This window comes from Varroa destructor, unplaced genomic scaffold (genome assembly GCF_002443255.2).
Source record: "Varroa destructor unplaced genomic scaffold, Vdes_3.0 BEIS01000006.1, whole genome shotgun sequence".
In the NCBI taxonomy this organism is placed as follows: Eukaryota; Metazoa; Arthropoda; class Arachnida; order Mesostigmata; family Varroidae; genus Varroa; species Varroa destructor.
Window position 1 is genome coordinate 5717254 of NW_019211459.1, and position 21908 is coordinate 5739161.

The 21908-nt window shown below is 41.0% G+C and overlaps 1 protein-coding gene across 4 annotated transcripts; it reads right to left on the reverse strand.

The window, feature by feature from the left end:
* Positions 1-1623: 1623 nt before the first annotated feature.
* On the reverse strand, positions 1624-19145 carry LOC111252910 (long-chain-fatty-acid--CoA ligase 5). 4 transcript variants are annotated; one of them, XM_086992436.1, is made up of 7 exons: positions 18142-19145; positions 8402-8651; positions 7358-8084; positions 6938-7159; positions 6587-6706; positions 5768-6064; positions 1624-5209 (listed from the first exon to the last, which is right to left on the reverse strand). In XM_086992436.1, the coding sequence occupies exons 1-7, from the start codon at positions 18188-18190 to the stop codon at positions 4667-4669; spliced, it is 2208 nt and encodes a 735-aa protein (XP_086848562.1). In that variant the 5' UTR covers positions 18191-19145; the 3' UTR covers positions 1624-4666. The 4 variants fall into 4 exon arrangements, with proteins under 4 accessions (XP_086848562.1, XP_022667292.1, XP_086848563.1 ...); XM_022811557.2 differs by having other exon boundaries at positions 8402-8627; positions 18142-19139; XM_086992437.1 differs by lacking the exon at positions 18142-19145 and adding an exon at positions 8965-10279 and having other exon boundaries at positions 8402-8627.
* Positions 19146-21908: the final 2763 nt, after the last annotated feature.

Below are 21908 nucleotides of genomic sequence, written 5' to 3' on the forward strand. Positions count from 1 at the left end.
CAGAGTCATCTTGTACGCCGACGACTTAGTGATATACGGGTCGAACAGGTTCCAACTGCAGCAAGCTTTAGCCTTGCCCGACGCGGGGGCAACAGCTTTGGGACTAACCATAAATCTGACCAAGACAAAGGTGATGAAGTTCAGAAGCGGAAGCAGGACAGGGTCTTGTATTTTGCCGGGGCGCCTCTTACCGAGTGAAACTGCTCATCATTCTTGGGACTGTTGTTCTTAGCGAATCGCAGAAGTTTCACTAAACACTTCACTGGAAGATATATGAAGGTGGTGCTGGTGGCAACCAAATCGCTTCATTGCTTGTCCTTCACAACCCTTTGCAGCTCATCCGCCTTCAAAGTTGCTCCAACTGTAATGTATGAGATACGCATAATTTTCGAAGATGTTACTGTACTAATGAAATCGCATCGAAGGCTCTTTTGCGAAAAGAGCACTGGCATTACGCTATTAATGGCGATTCGAAACCGTGTATTTTTCGGCCGATTCGCCGGTGCTGTCAGAGAACATTCCCTGTTGCTTTGAGCTCCTAGAAACGGAGACCTTCAAATTGAATCCTTAAAAAATTATCGGAGATCGATAGAGATACGTTTGTTTGGAGAGTGATGGAGAGCGATGGGTGGAAAGGGACATACAAGTTCAACAGACTCCATGCCATCATTGGCTTTGCCCTGCATGAGTTCTAGCATGGAGATATATGTAGGCGCTTCAGATGTGGGAAAAATTATGATAGACGTCGCTCGTTAACCCCTAGTACCATCCCTACAGTCCACTTGGCAAAGGTCTCAAATTAGTTTTATGAATTCAACAAAATTCGTGTGATGCAGACTATTTTACATGGTTCTATATATCCTCCCAGATATGGTGATACTGTGTTGTAGACCTATATCTGTGAAATTTTTTAAGAAGCTTTTGACTAACACTAGCAAATAGGAATAAGTAAAGCTTGATTGGAAACGAGCGTGTTGTTTAGCTAGCTGCGTAGAAAAGGCTGAATCTTCAGCTTATCAGGTGATCCAGTCATGCTAATCCAAGAGTGCCCTGTAGATAATCAAGCGACATCTTCCTGTACCGTGGCCCATGGAATAAAGGGCCCAAACTTTGGTTGGAATGAGCACGAATGGATAAAATTTGTTTAATATACCACTGATAAACCTATCTTAGAATTACTTTTCTTAGAGTTACTTTTTGTAATGGTTCCCCTATTTCTCCCCTATACCGTTGTCGTATTCACTTCTCGACTTAAGAGTAATATTTTAGGAATTTTGACAAATTTTTTTTGCCTTTTACAAAGAAAACAATGAAACTGAGTGTAGAGTGCCATTGAACACAATATTAAATCGTATATTCCTTCAAACCATGCGAATTACCAGTAGTAAATGTAAACAAATTAAGCATACTGACAAAAAATCAGTTAAAAAATACGTGAAAAAATGAGTGGAGCACATTATTGAAGTTTCCATATCATCTAAATCCTTTGCGAGTTTCACACTAATGATTCACTAGTGATTTAAATTTTTAAAAGGCTACGCTATCATCAATAATAAATAACAATTTTTTTTTTTATAGCGACGTGCATGTCAATAAAATGAAAAGAAAATAAAAAACGATATATTGAAAATGTTGCCATTTGCAACGATGACATTTATTCGTAGATGAAGAGTATTTGGTTCGTTTTCACGTTTGTTTTTTTTAAATTAAAATTCAGCTACTCAGTGAACTGATAGCCACCCACTGATAGATCAAAAGTTGACTAACACATTAACTATAAGCAGCATAATTGTGTGCGTGAGCGAAAAACAAATACAAAAACATTAACAGAATAATCATCTTTGCGGTGTACTCGGTGCAGGCACCTTGAAAAATACATTTAATAGCAATATATGATGTAACTTATTATAAAATATAAAGTGATTATAAACTGTCAACACTTTCCCTATGTGGGTTGGAGAATTACTATCTATTTAATATTCTCAATAAAGTGCTATTGTGTTATTTCGAATCATACATGTGTTGTTTTCCATTAGATAAAGATGTGGCTTATTTCTACTAGATGTCGTCCTCTTTCTCCAACGCTGCTGTCCTTGACATAATCAACTACATGCTAACAGAAGAACGCCTACTTTCTTCACGATTGATTTCGGTACGTACTATTTAGTTTTTATTATCATCGCGTTGTTGTTATTATTATTACAGTTTGTTCTACCCTTAATATTACTAGCTCACTATCATAAAATGGAGAAAGACCCTCCTCCAAGTTATCTACAAGCTTAGTCGGCTTCACCTGATATAATGATCAACTCTTACTGCTTTTTGACCTTCGGTCTCTACACACAATTGAACTGTCTCCTTTGTACGAAGTCTCAATGAATATAAAGAAACGTTAGAATATATTGAGCTTTTGCTGTTCCTGGAGGTCGAGGTCATATTAAATCTGTTTACCCTATCTGTTCGACGCTACCTTTCCTTAGCCAGAGTTAGTCAATTGTTATCAACATTATTACTATTTTGTTTATTTTATTAGTGTTTTATGTTTGTTGTTGCTATTGTTGTCGTAAAGTCTCTTTCCCTCTCTAAGAACTAAGATATTTGTTTACTTGTTTTAGCCTAGTTAACAATTTTGGAATCAACAAGGCTAGAGAACTCGAGTTTCGAAACCGACGATTTCTGGACAGAGACAAAGAGGTTGCTGAAGCGTAGCTAACCGAAATCTTGGAAGACCAATCAATCAAAACGCCCTTGTTTCATTTGATTTCATTACGAGGAGTTAGATCGTGCTCTTTGTCACCATAACTTGCGCCATTGTGACATGTTAAGACCAGTCGTGGTTCTTTTGAATGGCGTAGTAGACCCGTTTGACAAAAAAAAAAACGTTGGGTTGAGTTACATCGGTTTCGTGTGTGATTCCTTTTCCTTTCCTTTCAGAGGTTAGCATCATAAAAGCGCGAGTCAATATGCGGATCTTGGCGTTGCCATTGGTTGTCATAGATTCAGTGCGGTCTCGCCGTGGCGAAGGTAAGGCTGACTCGAGATTAGATTGTACTGACAACCTATTGACCTATTCAACCCAACGACGATAACTTACTTATACTATGATTTAGTGAGAAGCTAAGGCTTATGTATTTTTTATATCGTCACATCGCCATTTATAGGAATTGTCTTATTATACTGACCCAATGAGAAAAGCATTTTGCAACTTTCAACATTATACGACGATTTACATCGCTGTTGTAATATTCTTCGCGTTTCAATTAAGCTGTGAAACCTCAACTAGCTAACTTTTTTTCGTAGGACACAAATCATCTGATATCATAAAAAGCGAACCTGTCTAACATGGCCGTTCAACAAGTCCTACATTCTGCCGCTGTATTTTTAGTGGCCACGAACCCCTCGAAGCCCCCTGCTCAAGCTGAAGTTGATAAAAAATACTTGACCATTGCGCCCAACGCTGCTAATTATTACTATCTAGAAATACAACGAAAAGAAAAAACGCGATAGGCGACCACTGTAACTGAGGGTTTGAACATCAGCGCTACAGCATCGGATAGGATTGTTTACTTATCGAGCTTGTTGTACGATTTGACACACAAGAACCATACAAATAGATTTTTACTTGTGCTTTCAGGAGTCGTTTGACCTTAGCGTCTCTACTACGATTTTTTCAGTCTTATTTAGACTTCAATGCCCAGAACGCTCGCAAGCCCTTACCCATCCACTAGGACCACAGTTCGGTAGCTCAGCATTCTTGGCCTGATGGCACCATATCAGAGGATGAAATTCCAAGAATCCCATCGACAAACCAATGCATTTTGTTCGTAATAATTTCACTTCGTGTATCAAAACCTCATCTTGTAGTTAGTCAATGGTTCCACGTGTTTCAGGGTTTAACAACAACATCGACACGATGAGTGTGACGCTCTCAAGATCATATCTCATTTACAAACTTTACATGCAGGTAGGCGAGGAATATAACAACGCGCAGTTACTTAATCGCGATTTTATTTTTTAATTATCGTGCTTGTTTTAACGCAAGTCATTTTAGCATTTTACTCGACAGGGAAAGCAAAAAAAAAACCAGTAAATGTTCTTCAAACGGATGATTGGGTTTAGGAATGTGCTAAAGAAGACGCTCGTCTTAAACGGGATGAAAAAATGTTTCACGGATTAAAGCACTCGGCGCATCGAATACTTCTGCGCTTAATAGTTATTTATACAATAGGTGGTCGTTTTGTTCGCCGATACGATTCTATGACCGCCACTCACGCTAGTTCAGCGAGATTCTACATTCAAAAGTACATTGATTATAGCCATAAGCTTCTTAATACGCTAGTAATAAGTTTCTTCCACTACTACTATAGATAATTGTATATAAGTACAGTTATCGTCATCGATATTTTCGTCCTCTATATAACGTCGTGCCAAGTTCCATTTAACCTACGTCCCGCGCTTAAAATGTCTATTACCCCAATTTTGTCAATTAGAGGCATGCGCAAACGACTCAAACGAACGAGGACATCAGCAGATGAAGTCAATGCCGTACTACTACTATAACGATAACTGCAACGGTCATCATTATCGTTGTCGATGATAACTAAATGTCATCAAATAACGCTGAAAAAAACTGCTCCTGTGACAAAACTACCTCACACGAGACAATTTACTGTAGTAAACGATACATCTCTTGAATCTGTTCAGCGAACGCCTTCCGGCATTCGGGCCGTTTCGTCTTTAGTGTTGGCGTTAGCAAGCCATTATCGATGCTGAACATCTCGGGATGACAGAGAATATCTTTGAGCAATTCAAAACTTTTCAGCCCCGACTTTTTGCCGAGTACGCATAGATCGTCGAGGATTGATTTCTTCACAACGCGATTGGCACACAGCTCAGCAAACGTACCAGCAATTCTGTTCTCTGCAGCCCACAAAAGTAGGTACTGGTCGTCCGGTACGACAACGCCAATTAAGCAAGACTTAAGACTCTCGCCATGTACAAAAATCTGTGCCACGAACGGCGACCGAATGAAGATATTCTCTAGCTTCTCTGGCGCAATGTACTCGCCCTGCGACAATTTGAAGATGTGCTTCTTACGATCGATAACCTTGAGGGTCCCGTTCTCCATCCACTTTCCGATGTCACCTGTGTGAAGCCAACCGTTGGTATCGAGAACTTCGTCCGTTTTTTCCTGATCGTTCAGGTACCCCTGACAGAAGACGGACACAGAAATTATGTTATGAAACAAAGAAAGCAAGTAAAAAAAAAAAAGGATCAAATTATCTAAGCGGTCCCAAAAAGGATATTGTTTTCCATACACAATGTCGAATGAAGCTCGCTTTTTTCTTCCATATTGGGAGCACTAAAACGAAATAGCTTTAGCCCCTTTCGGGAAGGCTGAGAAGATCCTCATTTTTATTAAGACAATCAACCCAAATAAGCCACCAAACAACCATCAAAAATCGTATTATAAATAGCAGGTAATATCCCACTTCATGTGTTCACCCGTTCATTTTTCCTTGTATTTAATTAAATTAGTAGCACCTTATGTGTGTCGATATCTAGAAGATGAGGTTTGATCTACTTAAAAACCATACATGAATGTATGCTTCAAATATATATATATATAATATATATATGTATCTATACACACGTACATGTGGGTATATGTGCACAATAACCAAAAATGCCGTGCTTAATGTGCGAGCGAAGCCTGATAATCTAGCAAAAGCACAAACCACATCACGCCGGTGACTGGAAAACTTACCTGGAAGACGGTTGGTCCCTTAACACAGATTTCGCCTTCGCCGTTACAGGCATAGTATTCCATTTCAGCAACATCAACTAATTTGATGGCGCAGGCCGCAATAGGTGGACCAACGTGGCCGGCTTCATAGTCACCAGGGAATGTCATTGTGCATGGCGCCGTGCACTCGGTTTGACCGTAACCCTCAACGATGACGGCACCTAGGGCGCAACGTACAAGATTGATGACGTTCGTGGCCAAAGGCGCGGAGCCTACAACCATCAAACGCAGCCGTCCACCAAATCCTTCTTGAACTGCCTGCAGCAGATTAGGGAAAAATACATGCACACCTTAACATTCTGTTATAAAAGTATGTACAGGGTTTTTTTTCTTGACCACTTAACCAGACCAGACCAGGCAATCAATGTGTACACTGATTTTTTGTTTTCAAAGAAAAATATTTTAGCTGAATAGGTAAATCAAGATTATGTTTTATATCGGCGTCAAAAGCGAGGTAGAAAGGTGAGTAGGTCTTACAATGCGCAGTTTCCTGATACGTTGCAAATAGGCTTCGATCAAATGAGGTCAATTTTCGTGTGACGAAGTTTTTCGTGTTTGGGGCTTAGACTGCCATAAAACAGTAGCGACAGAGTTATAGTTTATTCAATTTAGATACCAATTAAGTTTGAAATAGAAAGCCCTATCCCATTAAAATGACAAGCTTAGCTCGACTGTACTCTTCTCAGATACCGCTATTACCAAGGCAATGAAATGAAAATTCATACGCCGACATGAACCGTACAATACGTATCAGCTATATAATAGACGAAAACGACGTACTTTAAATACGATCTTATCCCATATGGAATTTCGACGTATCACAAACTTCTTGATCTCAGACTCCTTGCTTTTGAGTGCCAGAGCGAGCAGTGCACGTTTCCATACACTGTTCTGGGCGACCTGTGGGCAAAATATAGCGGCGTAGTATTTGTCAGTATGCGCTAAAGTAGAAACAAACGTTGAGTAGCGTTAAGAACACTGCATTTCGGGGGCAAAACCTTTTTCGGTATTAGCTTACTCTTTGGAAACCAGCTATCGACTAGCTGGTATCGGCTACCTAACCTGCTATGAGCTAATAAGGTGAACGTTTTACGCTCGATCAGCCCCAGTGTGCTGACGTCTTTACATTACCTGTTCCACTCGATCATGGACTCTGTTCAGTAGCCGAGGTACAGTAGGTGAAATCGTAGGACGAAGGGCTCGCATATCATCCACAAGGCCTCGAATGTCTCCGCTAAAAAAACCGACACATCCTCCAACCATGTAAAGAGCCATCTCGCAGCAGCGTTCCAGCATGTGCGCTAATGGCAGGAAAGAAATCATTACGTCATCTTTCATTGGAGCTACCTCTCCCTAGACAACGAGCAGAAGGGATCGAAAAAAAAAAAGTAACCGCGAGTTATTCCACCAACATCAACACTTGTCTCTTTTGTATGCTCTAATAATGTCTGTTGAACCTTTCTACCATTCGTTACGTAAAATACCGATAAGAATGTGCTATAACCATAGAAAAGGTTTAACTAAGAAAAACAAAGGCATGCCGCTACCTACCAGCTGGAACATTACCGATGACAGACAGGCAATGATGTTCTTGTGGGAAAGCATTACACCCTTCGGGTTACCGGTTGTGCCTGATGTGTAGCAAACTGTGGCGATTTCATTGCGATTTGGTGGCAACGGATGACGAAAGTGCTTCTCGCCCAATCGTTCAATTTCGCCGAACGAGATTAGTTCAACGCCGATCTCTTTGGCAAGCTCATGGACCGAGTCTGAGACCTCTTTCGTGTGCACAACACGTTTCATCTGTGGGCATTTGCTACCTTCTTTGAGAAGAAGTTGGACTTTTTCGGGCGTGTCGCAAACGACCACCTCGATCGACGCCTGGTTGATAATGAAGGTCACGGCTGCCGTACCTAACGTGTCGTAAAGCGGTACGACAATCTGTGATAGGTAGTAGCACGCCTGTTCGGCGACGATGGCCTCGACGCAGTTCTGCATAAACACACCGATGAATGTTTTTTGTCCGGGCGTTGAGCCGAGGGTGGCCTGACCGCACGCGAAGTTTCGAATCCGCTCCAAGGCTTGGTTATAATGAATATAGGAGTATTCCTTTGCCCCAGGTTCACGCCAGGCCATGCAGCGGCCATTATTCGACACCCTCGCGCCGCGGTACATCACATCGAATAGCGTCTGCGCGTCCTCGTATAGATATTCCATGAACTTGCCAGGAGGCAGCAGTCGCGATGTGCGCACCTTTTCGCCAAGACCAACCATCTCCCTGCGAAATTAAAATTCATGGAAATATTTTGAGAAAGGACACTATTTATAGTAACTGGTTGGCTACACAGGTATGTGTCTAGTGATTCAAGTGAAGCTGGATAATAACGCAAGATGAGTTTTACAGCCCGCAATAATAGCTAGGAGGAGAAGATAAGATGCTTTCATCACACATTGACTGCTGAACCTATTCATAATAGGCAGCTCCACCAAATGTTTGCAAATGACTTTCCCTTCAGAATACCACTGAGTACTAGACATTACTTTCAATGGATCTTTCGCTTGTCGAGTCTTCCCCTATACTTCTGCCACCCTGACCTGGATTGATTGTCCTGCGAAATGGGCGGAATAACTGGACTTGAATTCGAACAGAGGTAGCTCATGACGAGGCCCGCAACGCCAGTAGCCGCCATCGCTCCATAGTATCCACCCAAGTAACCTGCCCAGCCAAGAGTTTCGACCACTCGTTTTCCGGCCTCATCCTGTGATCCATCTGGATGATGACAGCTGCCCGCGGCCGCAACAACACCGGTTGCCACAGGATCTAAAAATGCCACATATACAGAGACTAGACTGTTTTAGGGTCATGAGCATCTTTTCACTACCGGTCACATTTGAGCGTGTATTGGCGTAGTCTAAATCGATTCCTGTGTAACTCGAAATGAAGTTAATTCTAGATAGGTTGTGATTTGCGCTTCGACCAATATAGGTGCCACTGATGAGTGAATTTTTGTTGTATGTATGACCGAGGCAATAAAAAAGAAAGACCGTTTTTGACCGATTCTAAGGGTACCCGGACAGTCTGGGCGAAAAAAAAGGAAGTGATAAGCGGTCCTATTGTATGCCTTTAATCGCACTTGTGTAATTAAAATTCTACTGACCATCATGACTTCGTGAAGAAACAAGGCGATCGCACACGTATCTCGTACTGTTACTCGAAGATGTTATTAATTGCAATGACTTTACTTGTTCTGCTTTTGAAAATACCTAGACTCTATTTAAAACGGCGTATTTGTAAAGCGTTCGGTTTTTACACACTCGGATGATATTTGATAATGTGTTCCTGTCGTATCGTTCGTTTCTGGTAACATCTTTAAAAAATTATATTACTGAGCAATGGTCTAAAGTTGGCTGTTGGCAGAGGAACAAATTAGTAATTGGACGATTCGAGCCCGATCGTCTATAGTAACAATTTCATTGAGCTTCCTCCCCGAAGAGACTTCTTCCGCATCGATACAAAATCCCTTTCTTTTTCGTAAATCTTAATACTAGACATAATCTAATTCTACAAAATTATTATCACGGTACATTTTGCAATTATGTCCGAGGGTTTTTGATGATATCTAGCTGCTCGTTTGTTGTTGCGGCTATCGATCAGGCAAAGGCTAAACTTTACCACAAGGACAAGTAAAACTTCAAACGTTTGCTGGCATACACCAAACAAGTTACTCAATGCAGTATTAGAAACGTTCCTCTGTCAACTTGAACAATCACAATTAATCTGCCTATCTAGAACCACACTTGAGCTTCCCTCTACTTCGCCGATACACTCCCCTGGTTCATTAGGCATATCTTTTTCGATCCACACTTTTCTTGGAACAATTTCCATAGGCGAACTGCTTACATGTATAAAACGTAAAACTAAACATATGTTAAGCTGAAGTTCTCGTTGAAGTTTACAGATTCATTTGAACCGACCTATAATAACATTGACTATTGTTTACGATACAGTAGATTATTTCAGCTTCTGCTTTCCAACCCTTATTGCGATAACTCGATTCGATAATGGTCGATTCATTTGCATGATCGATCATATTGGAGGAAATGATGTCACAGACATTCTATTACTTATTCATCATAAGTATTCATCCTATTAATTTTCCCGTAATTAACAGAGGACGATGTCATCACTGTTGTTAGCAGAAGTCTCCCAGAGGTCTAAGCTATTCTCCAAAAGAAGACCTCTAATAAAGGTCTTCCACTTCGTAGAAATTCACGATTCGTAGGGTCGAATCGCAGCTACAGTAGCGGTCGCTACTGCAATGCGACGTTGTTTTCTTGCACTTTCGACATCTTGAGTGCATTTATGCTTCAGAGTCGGGTAGATAGTTCGCTAGGTCGAACTAGAGCGAGGCACTTGATGGTCTTGCAAAGTGTACGAGCTGACTGATGAGGCCGAGTGGTCGACCCTAGTCGTCGCCCAGGTAGACGACAACCAGCAGCAAATCGAGAAAGACCGTCTTTGGTCTGCTCTACAATGTAATGGTACAGTGTACCCAGATGATTGTGTGGCCAATAGTGCTTGCAACCCAAGCGATGAACAGACCCAGGTCCAATGGCCACTTTCATCCGACTGACCGTTGATTTTCTTCTTTGATCAGCTAGCTCACTGAGTTCCGGTTTCGTCAGTCAGACGAAAGCCCAGTTTATTAGAGCCATGTTCCCAATTTATATCGGCCGTCTGGGGAAATGCGTAAAATAGTTGTTATTCTTAAGAGTTAAAGTCACTGTAACAATAATGCAGCGACAGTACGACGGATATTATATTGTGAAATTTTCAATAACGGTAATATAGTTCTAGTCGGATTGAAGTACGGCATAGCAAAAAGCTAGCGCTGATACAAAACACAAAGCATGCTAGTTATGAAGATTAGTTCGCTTGCACAACTACCGAATGTCAAATAGGAATGGACGCCGAGCGTATAATAGAATTGCCGCATTATTATTACTTTTTCAGCTTTTTCCAATCGACATACTCCTGTAGCCGCTCGCCATTTTGTATGTCAGCATGATGCTAAGACCTTCTGGGAAATTTGCAGGTCACCAGTCGCAACTAATGATCGTATGGTAATAAGTCAGCTTCGTCAACAGAGATGCGCGTTTTTTTTTTAACGTTTCTCCATATTATGGAGGCTTTCCCTTCTAAAGACCACAGGAGATGAGCTAAGCTACCTGCGGTGAATATGTGCACTGATTTTCTGTCCTGATAAGAATTTACTTTTACCATATACCGCGGATAGCCCTCGAATAGTGTTTTTTTTTTTTACTTTATTTTTATGTTCAATATCAGGCAAGCCCAATGTTTTAAAGTAAATTTCCTGCTCAAAATTATAATAGGTGATTCAATTAGAGAAGTCTCAGAACAGACTAAGTGAATGTTGAAACAGAGTACCTCAGTGTGACACTGTTAAGTTAGATTAAATACACCGTAATAGAGCCAAAGGTTGAGTGTTACTTATTAGTAGTTCACTAATTTCGATCATCATCATTATAGAAACAGCGTATACCAGTAAATAGATTATAGAATTGCATGAATTATAGAATTGTATGATAACGAAGCTCAACACAAACGCTGTTACGCATCTATTCCTTTTTATAAATATACATATAAAGAGGGTGGTGCGTCTAAATTGGGAAAAACTTTAATGGATTGCTTGTTGTGCGTCCAGCCACTGCTGCTGGTATCAGATGAGATCCAGTTTTCCCTGAACAAACAAATGAACTCATCATGGCCAACAATAGTGCGTTATTTTCGAAATTTAAGCGAAGATCAGCATCCGGGCTAGACAGACCTCCTCCGAAATTAAGAGCCTCTTCTTTTTTTTTTTTCTCTATCAGAATCGACAGTTTAAGTTACTGCTGGCTCTCATGTGGCTTCTGAAAAAGACTTACGAAACAGACCAGAAAATCCTGAATGAGATATAGATTCGTCATAAATTCATCGAAAAGGCTCAAAAAAACTTTTTATATACCCTAATATATATTAGAAATGAACTTTCGTTACGAAACAAGAAAATATTAATCGGCAATCTATCTCTATCGGTTAATATTTCGTGCCTTTTTGCAGTCTTAAAGCGTTTTAGCTGTATTAGGTCTTTGCATTTTTAGGACTCTTAGCCTGCTACTAGCATAAGACTAACGAGCTCATGCCCACCAAATATCGCTTGATGAAAATAATACTTGTGAATTAAGAAAGAAATATTTTCAAAACTAATAATGAACAGCTCTCCGAATTGAAGCTATAATCGCGCTGAATGGTGTTTGTATAGAAACGTTCGTTGAAGCATCTAATTTTGTTGTTGATAGAAACAAACCATGAGAAAAATGCTATCATATTCCCATCGCCGCTATTAGCAAGCGTACCATGGTGCATAAATAATAATAGTAATAATACATATAAATGTACGTTTAAGTGATATCACCATGACAAAAACAGCTGAACAATATGGTTTATCAAGGCAGGGAGATGCCTCAGAACGAAATCACAATAAGCAAAAAGTAAAGAAGATTAGATGCCTAGACAAAACTGTAGCCGGCGAAAAATTGATCTATGAAACAATATGTTTCAGAATGATGATAGGTACACACAATCAATGATGTTTAAGAAGAAATGTGTAGTGAAATAGTTTAATTATTATTTATATTATATAGAAAATAGATTAACAGTGTTTCAATTCCGCAAAAACTTCAATGATGGTTCCATTAACCTTTTCGGTAACCTATCGACACACTTCCTACATATAAAAGTTGCTTGCTTTTTTGAAAAAAAGAAGTTTGCTTGTGTCACCGGCTTCACACAAACTTCAGATTTTCCCTAAAATCACAACTTATCTCGATTTGGTCAGCTAATGGCGTTGATTTGACGCCATATGCAATCGTACCCGCAGGGTTAATAACTTGACCAACACTTCAGCAAGTGCACGAGCTACTTTCCCCATGCTCCTATGCGTAATTCGTTAATAACAATCGGAGATATCCAGAAAGTTGTGCTAGTTAGTACTCCGCATTTAAGTTAAGGCGAAGGTGAATTTCTTGTATCGGCGCCTTGAGTGCCAAAAACAGTGTACCAGGTTCCTGTCATCCGCTACTGAATAGAAAGCTCTGTCCAACTAAGGAAAACCAGTCCCAAATGCAGAAGTTCTTGCATCAAGCAGAAATATCTATCCGTCTATTTTTCCTAGAGTGACTTATCGGCCGAACGTGGCATTACTATTATGATTACTATTTTATAGTAAAAAGAAACAGTTGCTTGAAAAGTCTCTAGAAAAAGAAAGGGCCATACTGATGAGAACGTTTCAGAAATCCGCAGGAACTCCTGTTTGTGCTAGCTCGCTATCACTAGCGCTCATATATTTAAGCTTCCTCAAGTAGGAAACGGTGAATGAAAAATATGAGCGACGTAGCGAAATCTAAAATAGGTGGGCTGTGAATATGAGCTTGGCCAATTTCCGAATTCGCATCATCAGCCTACCAGCGAATACAGGCCAGTCTAAGTATTGGGCGTTGGGGCAGCACGATATCGGCGTCACCGCTATTGAGCTATTCGACGGTGAAAAAACGTTGGAAACTCAGTAATAGTCTCTCTATCAGGCCAGACACACCTGCGTCTGCTATGATGGCGCACATAGTTGAAATGGCACATGTGTTTGGAAAAAATTAGCACTAAATAAATCTTTTGTTGCGTTTCCTGACGACGATGAAAAAAGGCAGCAACAACAACAATAACAATGATCACGAAACCAGTACCACGTTGTTGGTACTAGAAATGAAAGATAAGAGCAGTGTTTAAAGCAAGCCTCTATGAGCCTATTAATAAACCTACAAATTATTTCATTAACTGGGCACATAAATACTATTGACATAAACGTTGGGTAAACGAAACCCCGATTAGAAGCATCTTCTACCCTATAGTTGACACGAGCTACCTTCAACCTGCAACTTGTGCCGCACGCGCGAGGAAAGTTCTTATCTAACAGTTGCAATTTGTAATTAACGCGATTACTTATCAATGTCAAATTCGAAATTGAACTTCAATCATTGGGTACTGCCCGGTACCCAAGTTAAGCATATATCGCGATTATTATATATCGCCTGTTAAAGCAGACTTCGATATTTGACCGTTACCATAGGCACAAATGTCTCGTGCAGTTAAATTTTATAGGTGCGTAAGAAGTACGCAATCGTAAAAACACACAGTACTAAAAACAGCCTGCCGTATATAACTGATCACAAATAGGGAACCTACGTAATTAAGGCGTACCGAGATGGCATAAACGTTGAAAGAACAGGCGCAGGACGCAAATAGGCTTGATTGCGGCCTGTTAATTGTCCTTCGTCCTTGCCGAACTCAGTAAAGAGGTGACTTCACAAGCTATTTCTATTCCCACAGAATAGCCGATTCAGAGTCGGTAATGAATGGACATATATATATATATATATATGAGCAGAGTTAAGTTCTACAGATAGAGGGGCTAAAAGTCCTGCAGACATTGCCACGATAGCATTTAGCGCTTTGGTTTCGATCAGAAACAGGTCAGTTGGCTGAGCGGCTCTTTAACTAACTTAAAAACTTTATTCTTGTTTTAGGAAGATGAATGAATTTTACGTGTGCAGCAAATTAGGTGCACATTGCCGCTAGTAGGGAAACAATATGTAGCTCGCAAAGCAAACTTCTAACTTGAATTACTAATAGAATGACAGTTCCAAGTACAATTGAGCAACTTATATTTTAGGCTTACAGAACACAAGCTGGATATTCTGTATTGAACCAGTGTATCCCTTGTTGTTAGTCTTCATTTAGCTTTTTCACAGAAGATTATAATGCTAAATTATTTTGATTTAAGGAACTCACACCGTATGCGCATGTGATAACAAACGAGTCAATCGGAACAATGGATAACGCTTTTCCTTGAGAGCACACATACTGGTGCGCCTTGGCGCCTTCAATCCATAATAAAGAAAGTGAAGATCTCTAAATCTCCCTTGAAGAAGACGAAAGATAAGGCCATTCAAGTCAAACGAATCAAAACCTGTTAGCAAAACATTTTGTTAAGATATCGACATGTTCTTGTGCGGCTTTTCAGCCATCGACCGCTTATCAACACTGACCATCACGCAGAATACACGGTGGCAACGAGGAACGGCAAAGAGATTTGGAAAAAAAATAGCCTAGCGCGGCCTACTACCATGTTCACAGAAGGATACCTATCAACGCTTGAATGAGCCAAAAGGCCTTGATCATTCTTTGTCGAAAGCGTCTTCTACGTTCATCGTCTTTAAGAGTTTAGTAGCTGGATTCAGCGAGCGCTAGAGGCTCTTTAAACTAGATCGGACTACGTAGTAGAACTATTATATTCACGCACGGACAACGTATCCCTATGAGCAGCCAAACGAGAAGGTACAATCATTCCTATAGCTAACACCTTTTCTCTATGGAAGTTTTATTATTGGAACCGAGACGGCTTTGTCATTATCCCCATACGCATACCTATTCAAGATAATGTAACCGTTAGGTATAATAGCCGGTCCCCACGTAGCCTGCTAATATTAGAAATACGTTACGGTCTATGTTCGAACCCATAGGGCATAGACAGACAGAATTTGTTTCGCGCTGTGAACCGGCCTGAAGGTGCGATCGGACGTAAAACTCGAAACGTAGAGGTGCAATAGTCTAGTTGCATTACGTCCTCGAAAAAAGTCACACACTAAGCAAATATAGTGAAATAAATACAAGCTTTGAAAACCCAAAACTCACGATGTGATGTTACTTTGCACTAACAGTATTTGTTTTGATACAGGTTACGATTTACGTACCAGAATCGATCCCCGTTCTGTGATTCGAACAAATTTTGTATCGGGCACGTAGACACCTCGCCATCGATGCCGTCTTCATAAGGCATAACTACATCGCTATTGTCACTACAACTATATTTCAGTCTGTGCAATTGGGTGGAGCACATAGGACGGGTTTTCATGACCCCACAAAACCTCAGCAAAATCGTCAAGTTAACACCGTTAAATTTTACGAACGATAATGCCTCTCATTCACCTCCGGCTGGACTCACACAATACACACTCGGCTACGTTTGCAGGGATTAACAGCACTTCTGTGCCACACTCAGAAGCGTAACACAAGAGGAGGCAAACCGTTCATCCAGAAGCGTTCATCCCGCCTGTACAACAATACGTCGGTGAACTTTTTACTTCATTATCCTACTAAGATGTAAAACAAGATACAACCTGTACAGGGACACACAACAACCATATCCAGGTAACGCATCACTGCATTGCTTTCGTCCAAGTAATATTAACAATTTCGCTCCGAGAAGCAAGAAACGACCGGGTTTACTTCAGCGACGATGTGTCAAATCAGTATTCCAGAATAGATCTTCATATCCTGCGCCACCCGAAATTTACAAGGTAGTCCAGAACCTCGACGTTGGAGCAACGTAACCAGTAGCAAATACACGCATGATATTCGTAAAGCTCATGGTTCATGCGTCAACCACGATTGTACAGGTGCCTAGAGCACTAGAACTAGAGGTCGTTTAGTGTTAGATTTATAAGCAATGGCTCGTCTTATTAAATTTTAGAAAAAAAAAAACTAAAATAGTTAACGTTATTCATTCAACCGCAAACGCTTGACTCTCATATCTATGTAATCATCGGCACCATATGCATAAATGGAGATTACGCAACTAGAGACGCAACACAAAAGTATAAAAGCATGGTTAGGTCAAGCAACAATTTTTCTGTAGCTAAAATTAGTCATTGTTTGATACTCTCTTCAAGCCACCACAAAGACTTGTAGTATATTGAATTGACACACAATTGATAAGCGTTATTTCTCTTATATAGCACATATATGAAGTGAGCGTCTCTTATCTAGTGCATCCGAAGTGAGGGGCAGCGCGAAGACGACATCGGTCTTAGAGGTCTCAAAGGCTCATTTTGCAGCATCGATCGTACAGAAACATATGCCACGCTAGGACAGTCGACTGTGCTCATTTAGCACATTTGTTATCCATCGTAAACAATAAGACTATGACGACAGCTCGCGATCGGCTCCATGTTGTGAATTATACAGTAGTAACGAATCATTCTTCTACTAATAGTCATTCCACACATGAAGAAGACAGTGCCGGATGCCGGTGAAGAGCAAGGATGCTCGCTGATGCACGACGAAAATCTGTTTGTCGTATGATAGATGTCATATTAAAATGTCAAATGCCGGCAATAGAAGATACGTACATTCGCAATCTTAGCTTATATGAAGAAGGAATCACTTTTATGCTCCGGAGGTGACAGCGCTGAGTGTATCTCGTTCCATTTTGACACCTCTTGTTTTGCCCTCTGTTATGTTTCTGGAAAAGTCTCTGCTGTGTATTTTTGACTATTTTTTTCTAATATTATCATTTTTTTTTAATATTTTTTTGATAATTATATGATACAGGTTACAAGCAGCAAACGATTGCCGATGTAGGCATCATTTACCGTCCTGGCGGTGTGACACGAAAGGGTGCTACAGGGGCACCCAGAATATCTAAGGTTCGTTGATAGTTTAGCTGCCGTTTGGTGCTTCCCGTTCAACCACAGTTTCGTTATAGGCCACAGACCCCATTATATCAGCCTACTATCTCAGCTAACTGAATGACAAATTCGCCTCATCTATAAACAGTACAATATTGCATGCCGTTGTTAAAACCTGTACTTTTTTACTTGTACGAGATACCCTCAAGAAGGCCAAGAATAGCTTGTCTGGTTGAGTAATAAGCAATGCTTTTGCTTTGCCACATGTTAGCTATAGTAAAACGTAATCCACAGCCATAACTCCGAGATTCCAGCTAGAGCCAGCGAGTAAATAGCCGTTCTCTTAGCCATCTTAACGACAATGGGCCTTATTGAATAAAAACGATTCAGATGACCCTAAGTATTGCAATGCGCGGATCTTTCTGCTTAGCACTAATATGTATCAATTGCAATTTTGCTTGTTTGTATATAAATAGATCCTCCTGAGTGAGTTAAGTGAAACAATAAGTGTCCGAGAGCAGTGTTAACAACGTGTGTCATTGCTATGGTAGACATGAAAAATATACGTAAACGCTGCGATATGATAGTATTTATCTAATGGTCTATCAGTCCAGCGGACCGCTAATGTCGCTTGACAGTTGTCTTTAAATAATCTGATATTGCGCAGATGTACCTATTAGAGGTGGTATTTACTTGGATTGAGTTGCCCACGACAATTTGGCGAACAGTGCGCGCCGGTAACGACTCACCTGAACACGCATCCCTGCAGTAACTTTGTCCCGGATCGCCCTGGTGCATTTTGGCTATATCATATATTTCTGATCGATCGTCTCGTCAATAATTATTCTATCACTTGCAGGAAACCGTAGATTCGTTCACGTAACAAGCACTCTTCCGAATTTTGTATGATCTTCCAACCGTTCCACCAACGAATCGAGAGTCAGCAACACCGCACAATCATACACTGACGATATTTTAAAATAGTTTGCTCTCAAAGGAGCCAACTGATCGTTTACACGAAAAAGACCTGTCCTCTACTGATCATCGATCTATAAGAAACAACGATAGACATGCTTTCCGTGAGGCCACCTTTTTGATGGATCCTTTTTCAACGAAACGGTCGTCACTTGGAGGTCCCCTTTAACTTTTAACAGTGCATAATCCACAGTCTGGCGCTCGTAGCAGTAGACTCCCAGCGTGCGGAGTTGTGCGAAGCTAAGAAAGAAGATCTCTAATTCCACCTTGAGTTATAACACTGTGATGACAGGACGGCCCTTACGATACTGGGTAGAGTCGAACCCAGAGGGGCGCAACTACTGCGCAGAAATAGACAGAATAGAGTTACCGGCGTAGAGGCTACAACTGTTGAGCAATTATCCCTATTAAACCTCCACCGTTGAGTCGAAATACACGCTTTCGTTAGACAGCTCGCCAACTGGTTACCTGATCGACTACGTTACAACTCCTGCTAGAAGGTAAGGGGCAAACAGGCACCCGAACTCCGGCGTCTATGCTGTTACTAATGCCCACTCGTAATGGTAGTGTCCGTACCGCTACTGCTGCTGCTCCACTGTCTGCGGGGACGATTGGTGTCTGTCTAAGGAGCCTGTCTTGTGTATGGCATTCAACACTGAGCCCTGTGTGTGTACCTTGTCTCCAAGAGGGAAGGAGACCAATGATCTGTTTGCAAGGAAATCAGATGGTAGTCACAGCGGGCGGGCGGGCAGGCAGGCAGGCAGGCAGGCAGGCAGGCGGGCGGGCGGGCGGGCGAAGGCATCTGGGAGAAGGGCAGTCTGAAAACTGTTCAAGCGACGCTGCCGTTAGTCGTCGAAATTGTTGCAGAGTAGGATTAAGCGTACCACCAAACAGCGCACTCGTCGATAAGCTACTCAGCTCTACAAGCGACACCCTCGATTTGAACGAAACTTTAATGAAAAAAAGACCGAAAAGACACGAGAAAATCGACGAAAATGATGATTAAAGTAAAACCTTAATCAAAAACACGGCAAAACCATGCGTACACAAACAAAATGGTCCAAACCGAAAGCCAACTTCATAAACAACACCCAGAAACTGCCAACGGTTAGAAGTTGGGTTTGTTGCTGTTGTGACCACGAATTGATCCCTACCGAATTTAAAAGCGTTATTCGTCCAGTAGAGCTCTGTTGCCAACTGCCAGGTGGCTCCCTCGGACCATTGCGCTATTACACCTACCTACCCAACTATTAAGGCGTTATAACGTCCTTCATAACAGCGATAACAACATTATCTTGCGACCGAAAAGATCTCTACAGCTTTTATACCTGTTTTCTATGGCGGGAGCTAGCAGCGACACGATCTCTGCTTGATAATTTTTGAATGACTTGGTCTTTCGCTGGTCTTACCTACCCTGCTCTGATCTACCTGCTTCGTTTCTGTCGATTCTGTGCGCGCCAGTCTGCTGCAAACGCTATCGCGCGCGTAGCTATGTGGGCAGTCGCTGAGGCTACTGCCCACATAGCTACGATCTTTCTTAGCCTCCTCGCCCAGCTTAGAGGGGCCTCGGTGCGTATCTATCCGTTCATCTCTCTCTTTCGAATCGTTTCAACTCGCAGCAGTTTTCCGCGCGCTTCAGCTATGTAGCTCTGTTTACTGGTCGTTTTTAGATGTCAGTTAAGGGTAACTAAATCAGCGGTCGATTGCTAGAAAAGGTCGCTTCGATATCGTCTGTTCTATTATGTCAGAATCAGTTGCTCGCGATACACGGTGGCGGGCTGTGATCTAACACCTATACAAGTCCAATGCTTGGCGCAATGAAAGAAAAAAACAGTTATCGCTACGCGACGGAGTCTTGGGCAGCTGACGGGGTCGCTCGACGCAGTGTTTTTTTCTGTGTCTTCACGGCCATATAAATGCAATGTACAGCAGAGTGGAAAGAATGACTTGTTATTTGTCGTTCGGCATCGGGCCGATTGTCGGTAACGCTGTTTGTCATGGCGACGGGAACGTTGTTGTGGGAATTGTTGATAGCTTGATTGTGCTGTGTCCAGTACTGCGAGGAAGGGTGTCTACACCCCGAGCTTAGGTTGGAGTAGCATATGAGATAGCTAGAGTACCGTAAAAGATCGAATATAGGCAAAAAGTATCAAGAATGGAAAAAGTGATGCCTTGCAAAGGGCGATTTATGCACGCGCGTTTAGAGTTTGAACGGAAAACAAAAAAAAAAAAAAAAACAGTAGAAGAAGTGATCGCAATGTTTGTATATATGCGTAATTGTTCAGAGTACAAATCACTGGCTGCAATATACACAGAAAAATTTCAGCGGTCATTGAGGCAATAAACATTCGGGCTACAAAAAGGTAACAGGTATATGCCGTTGTTGAACGAAGATGCAATGCGTGTCTTAGGAATATGGCTGTCAGTTTCGATCTGAGTTCTTCTATTGAATTTGAATGAAAAAATTGTTGATGATATCAGAAGGGAAAATCTATCTGAGATCTGACTTCTTTCCGTATATGGCGTATCGTACTTAGGTTGGAAGTGTACTCTGGTATTGAAATAGACATATTTATTTCGTCTACTTTTCAGTCAACAAAAATATTTACTCTTTTTTTTTTACATCTGGTTATATACGTTGTCTGATGTAAATGAGACCTTTATAAAAGAAGAAGTCATACGAATGCGACAGTTCAGTAAAGACTTTTTCATGATAAAAAAGTTCGCACTGCGCCGTCTGGGTTACAGGTGAACCATGCAAAATTATAGTTGAAAAAGCTTTCGATATGATTATATTGATTACAGAATGATGGCCATCGAAAATCAAGATTTAGCCAGCTTCTCAACTGCCTTAATACCCTCTTCTATTGGCTTCGTTTGTAACTTCAGCTGAGCTATACGGCTTAATTATTATAACTTGTGTAACTGCTTGCTCTGTCTAGGGTATCGTTAGGTAGAGACTTTGCGAAATCTAAAGATGGACAGCCCAGTTTTTTTCGATGTCTACTTTATAATAATATAACTTGACAGGAAGCAACGTAAATGATCAGGTAACAATACACTGAGAGAATCTATTCGAATTTGATTCGCTAAAGCCTTTTCATTTTTTCGATTTCTGTACTTATTTTTAATTTTTTAAACAGAACTTAACAGAAAGTCCCTCTAGTGGGTAACGTATTTTCTTGCTGATCATAGAAGCACGCACGTTGTGGTCTAGGTTCGAATCCTGGCATAGACACAATTTGCTTTTTACTAGAAAACAGCCGTTTAATGAAATGTCTAACGGCGGTGCAAAACGTTGAGAGCTTTTGTCGAAATATTGAGCCGCTGTTAAAGTATTAAGTAGAGGCAAACCATTGTGTATTTTTTACACAACTTTTTCAAAATTAGTTTCTTTCCAGTATGGCCCGGATTTCCCGGGTATTCCTATCGACAAGCGCACACTATCGTTTTGTGTATAACACGTTTTGTGTGTTCATCATTTCTAAATAAATCCTAATTAGACAAAATAAAGTTGCGAAAAAATCAAAAACACGTTCCG

Bases quoted from the DNA above. Each gene is read 5' to 3' on its own strand.
- LOC111252910 (XM_086992436.1), bottom strand. From the start codon at position 18,190: ATGCACCAGGGCGATCCGGGACAAAGTTACTGCAGGGATGCGTGTTCA. The intron at 8,085-8,401 runs GTCAGGGTGGCA...TTAATTTCGCAG, and splicing joins TCGCAGGACAATCAATCCAG to GGAGATGGTTGGTCTTGGCG. The intron at 6,065-6,586 runs GTACGTCGTTTT...AATCTGCTGCAG, and splicing joins GGGATAAGATCGTATTTAAA to GCAGTTCAAGAAGGATTTGG.